The sequence below is a fragment of the Schistosoma mansoni genome, chromosome 3, assembly GCF_000237925.1.
Source record: "Schistosoma mansoni strain Puerto Rico chromosome 3, complete genome".
NCBI classification, from domain to species: domain Eukaryota; kingdom Metazoa; phylum Platyhelminthes; class Trematoda; order Strigeidida; family Schistosomatidae; genus Schistosoma; species Schistosoma mansoni.
In genome coordinates, this window is record NC_031497.1 from 12,350,006 (window position 1) to 12,364,998 (window position 14,993).

General features: G+C 29.5%; 1 protein-coding gene across 1 annotated transcript in view; it reads right to left on the reverse strand.

Annotated features, from left to right (window-relative positions):
- Smp_127510 (putative myosin XV) overlaps positions 1-14,993 on the reverse strand; it is a gene marked incomplete at both ends in the record, with an annotated part of 195,567 nt that overhangs the window by 126,383 nt on the left and 54,191 nt on the right. The window contains 6 exons of the mRNA XM_018799252.1: positions 742-1,231; positions 3,810-3,855; positions 6,212-6,265; positions 7,107-7,442; positions 9,989-10,110; positions 10,915-11,056. Of these exons, the coding sequence (XP_018651060.1) occupies positions 742-1,231; positions 3,810-3,855; positions 6,212-6,265; positions 7,107-7,442; positions 9,989-10,110; positions 10,915-11,056 (1,190 nt within the window). The remainder of the gene's footprint in view (positions 1-741; positions 1,232-3,809; positions 3,856-6,211; positions 6,266-7,106; positions 7,443-9,988; positions 10,111-10,914; positions 11,057-14,993) is intronic.

Consider the following 14,993-nt stretch of genomic DNA (forward strand, 5'->3'; position numbering starts at 1 on the left):
AATAATTTACTTAATTGCATTTCCACCTGTATTGCACCACACTATAACTCGTTCGTATTAGGTTCTGAAGAAAGTTTCTATTGTTACAGAAACATTTAACTATGCGCAAATTAACTGATCTACAGAGGATCATGCACAATAAGCCAAAGTATAAAATCATTGCATGAAAATTCGGCTTTGATTTCTGTAAGAATGTATTGACAAAATTCTTCAAAAAACTCACATGAAATAATGTTGACCGGGTATGAATATAAAAGGAGGACACTGGATACAGACTGTCAGTATAGTTACATATACATCGAGCATGCATAAGTGAGAGACGTTGTAACCTGGATATGTCTGTCTTTAATCACATAAATTCTAATCAGGTTGATTCTCCTACAAACATACCACACTGCTCACTAGACAAAGGCAAACAGACAGTTCATCTTATACAGACAGGTAGTGACAAAGTTAACATCACAATAGCATGATATCCACCTCCGGAAAGCCGAAGCGGAAAGGATAGTTTATGCTTCTAAATATGCTACGGAGGGTTTTAACATACAAACTGATTTTACACTGTACAATATATATTTCTAAACAAAAACTTGGGACAAAACAAAATATGATAAAGTGATTCACTAAACCGCAAAGTAAATTGTTTTCGATATTTCAAAAACAAATACCCGTATATTAGTTCTTATTATTCTCACCATAATTTTATCTTAAAATAAAATAAAACTTTCAAAATTCACTCACTTATTTAAAAAGTTTTGACGTGCAAATGGCAAAAGAGGATGTTCATTAAACTGTTGTCCTTGCAAATCACCAAACAAATTTCGTCTAAATGGTGGATTCCAACCAACTGGAGTATCTTCACCAGATCCTAAGTTGTTCACACCACTAATGAGATTATGTTCACTTGATGATCGTGTATGTTTGACTACAGTTGGTGTTGTTGATCGACTGATTGGATTTGGTGAATGTAATTCTGAATCCGAAGATAATGAATCAGAACTGTCAACTAGTGAATTATTATTCGTAGAATTATCAAACTTATACGAAACATGATTACGTCTTCTTGGAATTATCGGAGGTTTTGCATCAAGACTTCTAACATTTTTTTTAATAAATTGCTGCTCTGAATTTAATGAGGGTTCGGACAAATCATTTGAAAGTAAAGCAGGACTGCATACTAGCCGATATGTAACTTCTGGAGTACTTGGAATGTCAGGAGTTGATGGGTTGACTACGTAAATAACAATTTATGAATAAGTAAATTACATCGATATATTATTGTAGAATAGTTCTGTGAAAATTTAATAATATACAAAAAGTGAAATTGAGGAAAAACAAGACAATATTTATTTGGTGTATCATTTGAAGGAAACGCTGTAAAAGAAACAAGCCTATAGTTTCAGAGACATTGGCCAAATGTATGTCATCTAAAAAAGTTTTAAAAGGATTCGGTACAATGCAATGTATGAGAAACGTAGACAGAACAAATGTTGAGAACTTTTATGAATGACGTGAACAAATGACGTCATGTTACATTGTTAGTGGAAATTTTTAATATGAGAAGTCGAATTATGAAGTAAACTGTTTAGTTGATTTTCTCGTTTTTCACAGCATTTTATTTACAAATTAATAGTAAAAAGAGCTTTTTTGAAAACTATTTAATTTTATCAAGAGTTTTTGTATACAAAAGTTTCCATTTGAGCTCGAATCCTCTTCAGTGAATGCTTCATTTATACTTAAATTGATATTTACAGAGAGAAGAAAATAAATTCATTACTACTCATTGTACAGATATGATTCAATAATGTATATAACGTACATATAGGATAAGTCAAATTATTGAAGAAGATTTATCCTCCCATTTTCCATATATGGTTCTTTTAGACTAAAACTCACCGTCAGTTGTTCTTAAGGTGTTCTCAAACTAGTAGTGTAGTGAACAGAACACTTGTTGGGGACAATCGAATGTATTTAAGCAAAAATTACAGACTATCTCAGTAAATTCTGATAACCAAACAATGAACAGTCAATTTGCAAATTAACAACCAATTGTTTCAATCTTCTCTGTTTCTTCTCTAATTTCATTGCTCATGCATTTTCCAAACGATTGCGCTTCATTTCAGTTCTTTGCACATCGGTCTTCTGGCAAAATACATTCTATGTCTGACCAATACCATATACTACTTATATAGATATAAGTAGACCACACCACAGTAGTAGCGTGTCACAAATTCATGTCAACAAGAGAACTACTAAACTTCATAAAAAACTGGATATTTGTTCTGTTTTAGTCTGAGACATATCTCTCAGTCTGTACTCAGAGCATCAAACACAATGAGAATTATAACCTTTAGGCAACATAAATATCTTCCGGTTTATTTAAAGATTTCGGGAGTAGATTTTTCAGAGTACCCAACTAAAGAAGTCACCTAATTTAAACAAGTCCAATCGTAACTGTTTGACAGTAAATGTAGGAGGCCGGCTTGAATATCTGGGTTACCCGTTCCTATCATCTAGATATTTCAATACGTTTTCTGTTTTGATTTGTTTCGATACATTATAATGTCTATTGATCACATAATCTATTAAGGCTGGATTATGAAAAGCTTACGACTTTACGCTGTACAATTTACAAACAAGTACAATCAGAGACTTCATGATGGCTGGCAATATGCATCGAAAATAATGAACATTGTACAGATGTCGATTCCGGAACTGCTAACATCTAAATGGAGATCACTCAACATTTATCGTCAGGATCGATCAAGAAATCAAAAACGGAAACTTGATGGAATATTTTGTGCTGAGAATTTTATATTGTACCGAAAATATAATATTGAATAAAGCTAGCAATAAAAAATAATAATAATAATAATATAACTAACAACCTGTGACCTAAGTCTTTAGGGTGAAACTTTGAAACTGACAGTAGTTGTGCAATCAACAGGATGATAAACTAGCTTCATTATAATCCATGTATATTTATATATAGTGTTAATAATAAATAAAAAGAACTTCATGACTTCTTTTTTAAATGGTTACTTTATTTCACTCTTGAAAAAAAATAATTCTCAAAGAATTGTTAGTACACGAGTGGTATCAAGACACATGCCACAAAATAGAAAAATGAACACTTTGAAGTCTGAATGAAAGTAAAGCACAACAAGTAGTGAATGTTAGAAATCAAGACAGCCACATTAAATAAGAATACTTATTCAAAATAAGTTTCATTCTTCTTTGTTCATGTTTTCTGATCGTCTGTTTGGAAGGTGAAAAAACAGCAAAACTAACACTAACTTCGATGAAAGTTATCTTTAACAACGTTTTGAGATGGATAGTGTATGTTTTTATCAAATTTCAGACAAAATGTTTGAGTGTTTCATAACAATCAATGATATTACAAATAATCTAATCACTGTTTTAATGGATCATTTCAATAATTCGACCATGGAAGAAATAATGATTAGGGTATAGGCAATACGTGAATGGTACAGCAGTTTTAGTTAATCTTTTTCTCTAGTAACAGCTTAATATTTTTTCATAATCACATCTTGCATTGCTTCTAATGCAGTGTTTATCGTAAAAAAGCATTACTGAAAATACTACTTCTTTACCACTAACAAAAATTTTAACGATGTTTCCATTTCCACAATATAAGGCAGACACGAAAAATTTGGGAAAACTCTAAATCTGAGATTTAAGTAAAGTAATCAATTCAGTCTCTTTTTTAATCACAAACCAAGAAAACTGTTTTAATTGACAATAAAACGTAATTGTAAATAGAACCAAGTATGTATAAACACACTTACAACGACCTCTGAAAGCTGATTGTTTCGCATCTTGAAGACGTTTCATCTATAAGTTTAAATAAGAACGACATAAAAAGTTTACACAAGAAGTAATATGATATTAATTGTTATAAATGAAAATTATTGTGGCTTATGATAAATATAGTAAACTGCATGGTGTATAGAGAGAGAGGAGACAGTAAAAAGAGGGAGTACAATTTCCGAAAACTAGGACACGCTTTCAGTTGTTTAGTCTATATATAAACTACAAATTAGTTGGGTTACATTAAGAAATCATATACAGATTACGTAACAATATGCAATAGATGAATATATTACCACACAAATAAACCTTTCAAAATATATTTACAGCAATATGTAATCTTTTCCATTTATGTATGAAAACAGATTTCTTTAAAGATTTCATAAAAATTTGAGTGAACAAAATTTAATTGAAAAGCAATCAGCTACTCGAAATTTTTGAGATCTTGAACAAAGTGAAAACGTCATTGTACACTTATAAACAGTCATAACAACGTAGGAACATATTGGAAATAGTTGGTGCAGATGACAAAACCTGTGAATAACAAAGAAAAAGGTAAACTATCAAAAAGAAAACGAAATTAAAACATGGAAGATGGAGGTCAGTAGAAGATTTTGTGTAAGAAGTTCAAGATTATTAATTAAATAATATGTACATGAAATATCAAGATAAGAGATCATGGATTAGGACGCAAGGTTTCAAGGCAATGATTCCCAATATTTTGGGGTGCAAACTGAACGAAACAATTTTTTTCATTATAGTGAGACAGATATATTCTTCCGAACGGAAAAATAAATGTTTTAAAAAGTGTAACGCATCTTTAGATGTAGGCCAAAATTTTGCAAGAGTACAGTTTCTCATAATAATGAAACCTATATGTTTTGTTAAGACTGTTTTATCTTTGAAGTAGAGCATACCTTAAAATCTTATAGCTATAGAAAGTCAATCGCATAATAAATATCCATATCAGCCCTTTTAATTAAAAATTTGAATGTTAGATATTCCTTAGACGTGATTCATTAGAAATTTTTCTCCTTAATAAATAAAAAGTGAAAGAGAAAATGATTTTTGCTATTTTAAAGTATGACATGTCCTACAAATGCCTTTCGAATCATAATGAACAATTTCCAGCATTTGGTCAGCCTAGAACAAACTTTTTTTTTACAATATACATTTGTCAAAGATTTTCAACGCTCTTTTAATAAGCGAACTATACAGTTCAAATATCATCATAGGTTCTATACGTTTTACGGCAGAAAACCTTCCTCATACATTAGCAAAGTATAAAAAATAGCGGCAAACTAATTTTCATCTAGCATCAATATGAAAAAATAAGAGAAACTTTGAATACGTGAACTGATTCTGGAAAGATATAGACTTGGAGCAACTACCATTATAAATATTTAAGTATATCTAAGTAAAGTAGATGTTTCAAACAAAAATCTCAATTTAAAAAAAATACACAGATACACGAATCAAAAGTATACTTTTCAATATGGTCGAATTAGGTTCCATTGTCATCATATGTACACACAAGTTAAAATAGACAACTCAACATAATTACAAAATTCTAAAGAAAATAATAAGGATTTATGATGGGAAATAAACTAAATTTATAATGGTAAGCAGAGATGGATAGTGGCTATCAGTGGAATCTAGGACGCGCGTTTCGTCCTATTTGGGACTCGTCAGCTGGATGTACCTGCATCTCAGAGTTGATGTTCACTCTGGGACTCGAACCCAGTACTCTCGCTTCAAACGCCATCGCGTTATCCACTCGGACACTGAGTCCTGCTAGCCACTATCCATCTCTGCTTACCATGCTTGTGAATTAAGGTTATATTGAGGCAATACGCACAGTATGCACACATGCCAATTAGAGACTGACCAGTTGCAGTCGTAACACATCGATGGGAAAATTCAAACAAACTATACTAAATGAATTTAAATTTATATTGGTTTATTAACAATTAATATATGATATCTATTGGAATTAGATGATTAAACAAGTAGAATTTCATGATTAACAATTAAAATAAAGAAATATCAATAATATTTGATGAGATTAACGAATAATTAAATTTATCAAATAAAACGATCTGTTGTAATGAGTTTTTAACAAGTGATGTTGATAATGCATGAAGTTACATAATAATACATTGTAAAAACAAATACACCAACAGTCAATAAGACAAATGGTCAAAGCATTTTCAACTCTTTTCTATTTCATTTACAAAAACGCAATTCTCTCCATATAATACTAATCCTACTAATAATAACAGTAATAATGATACTACTAACAATAGTAATAACAAAGTAGTAAATAAGTTAGAAAACAAAAAAACAAACAGACATTAGTTAAATGCAATAAATAAACTACCTCTTCTTTATACTCTCTTAAGAACAGTTCAATAAGTTCACAGATCTTTTCTGCCTAAACAGGAAAAAAAATATTAGCATGATGTAAAACAATTAGAATTTAAGAAACCTATCTCATAGAATATTCTTTTCATAGTGTGATGAAAGTGAAAACAATCACAATTACAACATTTCAACTGATGAAAGCACAACAAAATGGTTAAATCTGACTTACTTATTGTTTAAAAGTTTTTTTTACTAACCAGTAATTAAATATTCTTAAGTTGATGTGTATGATAATCTCTTTTTTCAATGACTAGAATTTTGATATTATCAAGGAATAATGAAACATAACACTTATTATATATAAAAAAAGTTTAATATCATTTATATTGGTTATTTGGATCTTCTCTTTGTTACTTAGGACTCTAACTGACCAGTCACTTTTAGCATATATGTATCCAGCGCTGACTGATTTGATGTTACTATTAATTCATAAGCATTTTCAGCTTAAAATACATAGTAAATAAATGAAACAATATATGTGTCAATCTCGGACTTTTAATTACAGACACAAGCAAAGTGTTTGTTGCATTGAAAAAAATGAGATTTAACATCAAATACTCTTCACAAGATAATGAATAATGAATTCTACAAACTCATTCTTCTTATATAGAAACTCTTGTAAATGTATAGGATAGCCGGAAAACGATAATAATACTTATTCCATTTTTAACTATTACACCATCACTGGTTTTAATTATACTTAAACTTTAGATGTTAATAATTAACACATTTTGTTTACTCACAGAATTATATTTTTTAAAATTTATTCCTGTCAATGGTAACTTTAGATGTTTTATTTATAATAAGGTGGAGTTGTAAAACAAAACATTTTGGTATTATCAAAAACTTACCATTTCTGTATAAAACTGACTTATTCCAGCAGCGTGATTTAGAGTCAAAAGATTGTAGGTTACTGTACTGACTGATCGACTTAATGGTGGTTTAAGATAATCTGAAGGTTTTCCGTAATCAGTACCTTGAGAATCCTTGATTGATGTTTGATCTCCACATCGCCACCGTGGTCTGTTGGATGTTCGAGAAGAAGTTACTTTTTTTATGTCACCAAGCTTTGAGATAATTTTTATATTGACCTCTGTACAATCTTTTGGTTGAAAAACTAATCTGATACCGTGATGACTTACTACTAACCACTGACTAAGATCTGGAGAAGCATTCGTATCAAGCGACTGAAATGAACAGAAAGAAGCAACGTATTTTTTGATTGGTGAATATTTAATTATGGATAGAGATGTGTATTTGATAATAGTTGTGAAGAAGTGATTCTATAATTTTAATCATCTGTCATAACAGCAAATGATAAACCACACCATCTTGACCAGGATGTTATTTCCTAACCAAGAAATATTATCTTATATTCAACTTGATACTAATTAGGAATCAGTGACTGGTTTACAACAAAAAAAGATTATCAAATTCTAATTATTCGCAATAAATACATCGAAAAACAGTTGTAGTACTTTACATCAAGCATACTGTCTTAATACCGAAATCCCAGTACTTAATAATTTTTATATTTACCCCACTTGTTTTACACATTAGAACATCAATACGTTATTTTGATGTGGTTTAGTTCTCTGAGTTGGGTGATGATGTTGACCAGGATGACGACGAAAGCTTTACGATTAAATCATTCTGGTCAGTGAACGAAACTCTACCAAAATCATCTAACTGAGTTACAAATCTTTCACAACATTTCAAAACCAATAGATTAGCTTGTGAATCTTCGAAGCGAAATTGCCAATTAACAATGGATAAAAGTTACTTTACTGTAGATTGTGAGAGGGGAAACAAAACATCGAAGTCGTACAATAATCTACAACAATCAGAAAATAAGCCTATATAGATACTTTAATTTCATTCTTAATCAAATTCAATCCGACTAGCTAATATTATAAATAGTAAACATTATTGTCTACTTTCACACTATAAGTTTATCACATACAAACAAATAAATAATCTGAGATTATTTAGTATTTTAGTAACAAACGAGTTTGAAGAAAGCTATATTCGAAAGCTTTTTATCACAAATCCACTGTTTTGAATAAGAAACCTAACATTCACAAGTCGGTACTCGATAAGGTTGCAAATATTCACAAGAATAAAGTGAACATTAATTATTTTCATTTAATAGTTATAAGTAAGAAAGCATTACAATAAAACTAGTTAGTGATTTTATTTAACTTCAATATTTATATTTTCGAATAGTATAACAGAAAAAACTAACATCTATACTTTCTCAAAAATAAACAAATCTATTGGAGACACAATAAACTGAACAGCATTTGAAAGATCCAACTTGTGTCCATGGTGAACAACTTAATTTCACTATGTTAAATGCGTTTAATTGAATAGTGTATTTCAAAGATCGTAATGGGACATTTATCGGTCACTTGAATGCCACTTTAAACGAACAGATATATATGAAAATTGAGCAAAGATGATCATTTATATCAATAAAAGACCACTCACAGCAGCTGAAGCTGCAAGTGAATGCTAATGTATAGGAAATTAGGCATAGTTATATTCAAAGATAATAGACAAGTCAACGGTTTTTTGACAATGAACATTTGAATATTGTTTGAATGTATGTTTAGTGATTTCAAAACAATATATTTTCTAAGAGATCAGTCAATGACATACAAAGTGTTACATTACTCGATAAAGTCTTTCTGCAGCAATGAATGGGCTTGATAATGTCTATTTTTAATAGGAACTAAGAAAATCAATTTTCAGTTTACAACTAAGGAACTAAGGTTATAAATAAAAATTAAATAGGTTGGAATAATTAGTCAATTTAACAAATACTAAGCTAGAGCTTTTGGGAACAATTGTTGTCTGACTTAAATACAATTTTTTAAACTAATATCAATACGAATCCTTTTTTCACTATTAATTTTATACAATATACAATCTGTGTGTATCGTTGCTCTTAGTTTACTGAATCAATAAAATTATAACTTTGTGCAGTCAACTAGATTTAAAGATGTATAATATATATCACTAGATAAGTGCATTCACATTTCTAGATTTAACATCTGAGTATATTCAAATACTTGACATTTTAAATAATTCTGACCTTTATTAAATGACCTTTCTAATTTACAAATAACATAATTTTGAAGTATATATGTCGAAACAGATGCAAACCATTTTTAACACATACCATTGTCTAATTCATCATTACATGGCTTATTTTAGCCTGTGTAAAATATCATAATTACGGACTTATAATTGTAGAGTCTGACGATGAAGTTACTGAAAAGATTTGTTCGCTCAAACATTCTTCATTTTTCAAATACTTTTATTGAATTAGTTCTGGCTGATATTATTAATTATTCCTAGAATCAATACAGTCGTAATATAACTAATATCATCATTTCGTATATATATATATATATATATATATATATATATATATATATAATTTCACATCATATACGTGAAAGATCACCGGAAAATCTCGAACGAAGAGGAGTCCCATACTAGGACGAAACAGCCGTCCAGAGCTTCCAGGTTTTCAATAGTGATCTAATCATGATACATTCTGATATCAATTTAAAGGAGAAATCCTTAAAAATCTAATGATTTCAATTTATTTCTCAGAATAGCATGAAAAAAAATATCTAGTGCATTTGAAATAGTACATTAACAGATAAATATATCATGAAATCTCTAAACCAAAAAACATTAAATAACATGTAGAACAAATTACGTGAACTGGATAAAATCGTCCAAAATAAATAGGCAAATTCAAAGAAGTCAATAAAGTCTTCTTTTTCACTTCCATTGGTATTTCATGAACAGATTCAATGGAATCAAGATTTCTATGTTTGCCTGATGTGCAAGAAAAGGGAACAAAGAAAAATATTAAAAGTGCTAATAAGAACAATTACTTGAAATAATGTAGTTATTTGAAATAGGACACTTAGTTAGTAAGTTTGGATAATGCGATGAAAAGACTTTACTATATTCATATATTATGGCTTATTAAAGCCTTGGTCATACGAAAAATGAAACCGCATTATTGTTTTCAAAAACAATTCAATCTTACTCTCAACCTACCCTAGTAATACTGGTTTATCATTCAGCGTGGTTTATACATTGTATACTTTATCATTAGCTTTATTCCCCCTTAACTTCTAATTTGTCTGGGTGAAACTATACCTTTATACATATGTATGTGTGACCAGATTGTTTGAAATGTACATCGTGAATATATCACATAATTCTGATATCCGTGTTCTCATTACACCATCCAAATTGATCAAAAGGAGTAATAGTTAATAAATAGCTCGAATATGAAGTAAGTAAAACCATCCCCTTGATAATAATTATTCTTAACAGAGCATCATATAAAAAATGAAGTCGGAACACTGAAGAGTAAAATTACGGTTTGGTCAATATTAAATTAATTCTTTAAAATGTTACCACCAATAACTCTCGTCATAAAATTTCTTTGTCGTGAGTTTCCGAGTACATATTGAAGAGAATTACAACCTTGGACTTTCCGATACAATTTCATTGGAATCTTTCCAGCGTTCACGAAAATTACAATTAAAATTTGTTGATATATATATATATATATATATATATATATATATATATATATATGTAAATGCACTGAAAACAATTGCTTACCGATAACTGATAACAATTCACTACGATCATCTGTATTAAGACGTAGATTTCTTTCATCATGAATATCAGATATGATTTGATGAAAAATTAAATTCAATATCAAATTTGTTCTTATACGTTCACGTTCACGTGGAGTAATAAACTGTATAGTAGTAATTGTATATGTACGAATGGTGAGATATGAGAAAAAAGTTAAGAAATTATCAATAGATCCTAACAAAAGAGTACTAAAAGAATATATATGATTGAACGTGATTAAGACTTCATTAATGATGTCGAGTAATAATCACTTTTCTTGATTTAGTAATGAGCAGCATTATTACTAAGGTTCTACTGTATCACTTCGAATAAACAGATTATCAGAAAAACAGTTTACAACAATAGTACTAGGTATGAGTTGCACGGGATAACTCTTGACATGAGTGACATCACAATATCATGATCAGCCTCAATTGTATGTCCAAATGCTAGATTAGCTCTGTGTACTATTTGAACTTGTGATAATTTTAAAAATCTATTTATTCCCTAAAGAAGTGGATTGTCATGAGCTGAAAATATTCAAAAATCCAATATTCTATTTGTTAAGATAACACAAATACAAATATATCAGTAGTTCACCTAAATTCACCATAAAATCTCGATGTTTTAACTACTAATCATATATAAGCAGAGACTTTCTTCTCGATTCTCATTACTCTAGTGAACCCATCAACATAGAAATATACGCTAATTCATTTGAAGGAAGACAAGGAAATGTCTACCCGTTTTTCAATCGTTCTAAGAGCTTCAGTGGTCCTTGAGTACAGAATCACGTAAATTACTCATAAAATTTCCCGTTAGACAAAAATAGCAATCACATGTCCATTATGTGTGCTTTCACAAGAACACTTGCATGAAAATTGTTAAGTAAACGACGAAAAACTATGGAATGGAAAACAATTAGTTGAATTTACTATCCAACTAAATAGTTATCAGTTCCTACATTATTTTGACTTTATGTGAATTTTTTGTCTTAGTCGATCATTATTAAAAAATAAACCAGTTTAGGATGATATTTTTTCAAAGTAAGATTATATAAGGAATCAAATAAGAATCATACAAATGTAAGGCTTTTTTTGGACCATTCATCTTTAGTCTCTTGAAAAATGAGATCTCACAAATAGACGATTTTCATTGAGAATCTAGATTGAAATCAACAGATAGACTATCTAAACGGTTCTTTAATTTATTCTGCAACATAGGCTGTACTTGAACTACTAAATTAAAGTTGAGTGTTAATTAATGTAATTCAGAACTCAGTAATTTTAATTTTATTTAAAGAAGTAACTCAGAGCATATCTTAGTTAAACATTCGGTGAGACTTTAATTTATGGACAACCTTGGAGCGACGCTAGTCTGACTTTGAGAGTGTCCATTTAATAAGTAAGATCAAATGAGGGTTATAAACTAGTGTGAGGAATTAGAATTATGAGTTTCAGTTGATGGGTAATGTTAGGAATTAGACTTAGGGTTTTCATTACGAGCTAACATCAGCTATAATGCCAAAACTCTATTTAGCCACATGGATGAGTGAATTTCAAGCCAAAATCCGAAACCTGTTATCTTATATATGATTGGTTCGTCCATAAATTCTAGTCTCACCAAATATTCATAGGAAGATAGCTCAGATATTGAAAGGTCTATGGATTCTAGTATACCGTTAAATGAGATAATACTTGATCTTCTTAGCCTTCTGCTGACAGAGTTTCAACCTCCAATTGGTGTTACATACTACTTATACCACTCGACATAAGTAGCATACACCACAATATTCTTGAAAGAAATTATATTTTTTTTATTCTTACTCTCATACATTATTTTTTTGAATGTCATGAAACTGTGTAAACAGTCTATTTATAAAACATTAATTACACAAAATACTCGGTATATTCTCTTATTATGCATTAAACTAAAACGAATTTAAATGTAACCATGGAAAGGTTACTAACTTTTCTCTTTACAGAATTAGCTAAAGTTGTATATAGTCGCTTAGATTGTTTGAAGTGAATAGCATAGAAGTTCAATGTTTATTACAACTGAGTTACTTGTCATTTGAAAATGCAATATTCTCTTGTATCAAAATTAAGTAAATAAACTATCAAGAGTGAAACAACAACAACAATTTACTTCTTTTCTAAGTTGCACAGTCCAAGGTGCAAGATCATAAATATAATATCGCATATCATGAGGAAGTGCATTTGAACTTCTTTTGCAAGGATAACCAGTTGGAGATGCTCTTGTTAGTCGACTATCTTGAAGAATATCACCTGGCGATTTGGATCGTGGGAAACCAACACTAGGTGAATGTAATGGATTAAACATTTTCTGATTTTTAATATTTTTCCTTCTAATTGATGATAGTGACCTGCTACTTCCACTGAATCGTTTTGAAGCCATTAGCCGTACTGCTTTAAACCAATCAGCTTGAGAACTAGGACGACGGTGGTGATTTAAAGAATCTACATTCGATGCTTTTGCACAACGACTGTGTGAATTCACCTAAAGAACAATTATTATTAATACCAATAATGATATTGAGAGTAATAATGTAGATTTTTGCTGTTCAAAAAAGGTTGAAACTACGTGTAAGTGTATAAATAAAACTAAACGCTGAAATAACGATATTTTAATTATTTATTTTAAACAGATTCAATATTTACCATTTATCATAGTTCCTTTACAATAGTTAACGCTACTGTAACAATAAAGTTTCAATATTCAGTTTGATTTAAAATGAATGAATGGAAGAAAATTTCATATTTAACTGGATATTAAATTAATGACTGAAGCATTTAACCACATATTCAAACTTAAAATGAACTGTGACGTTTACTTAATAAGACCATAAAATATCTAATTATGAATATTTATGGGTAACATTTTATTCTGTATTTAGGTCACTCGAAAAATATATACTCCTCAATAAAGTAAAAAAATTAATATTTGAGAAGTTACCAGATTTTATCATAATCAATAATGAACTAAGCTACAATTAATAGTTTAAAGAACCAAACATTTCTATAAATAAATATGTTTCGAACATCCTAATGAGTAGAAAAATTAGATTATCTGACGTTTCGTGACTCAGTGTCAGCCACTTCTTCAGAGAATAAATAACCAACGTTATTCTATAAAGAAGTGGCTTACACTGAGCCATGAAACGTCAGAAAATCTAATTTTTCTACTCATCGGGATATTACAATTATATTAATTTATTTATAACAATCTACCCAATGCTCAATTTATTCAAAATTATCAAATCAAAACTTGGTAAAGATACCTACAAACATTTCTAATTTAGCAATTAGTTATTAATGTTTGCTATTAGTGGAAGCTGGCCAAAAATGAAAAAAAATTCGCAAATAAAAACCACAACGACAGTGGTTATATCACTAAGATACTACTATTTAAAATCTATCATAAAACCTAATTGAAGAAAAGAGACTAGTGGACGTTAAAAAAATAATTGTATTACAATTAGGAGATATACACATTACAATCGTTATAAATATATATATATATATATATATATATATATATATAATTTGATAACAAAAATATGTATTACGGAATTTTCTATGCCGTGTATTGAATTAGCCAATTTCCGATGATTATAATTTCTAGATTTGTTCGAAATAGATGGTGGTGAGCCGTCAATAACTTCTGTCACTCCGTTTCTTAATGAAGGAAAAAATAAAAAATAAGCAGACGAAGATTATCAGAACTATGTCATTATCAGAATTTATCAAAGGGACTAATTGCTTTAACAAAATAAGCATTAAATTACAAATAATATTCTATACATAAAATAGCTAAATGACAATAATAAGGGAAACAGAGTTTCGTAATAAGAATTTCCAAACAAAACGGTAATTTTTGGAAGACAATGACGACAATCCTTGTTTCACTTAACAACTGCATTAACAATCATCCTGCATCAACTAGCACCTTTGAATATTCAAAATCAATGCCACCACAATTCGGTAGCTCAGTGAATTCTGTATGTGTTTAATGAAATCAGTAAACTTACATTAATGTAT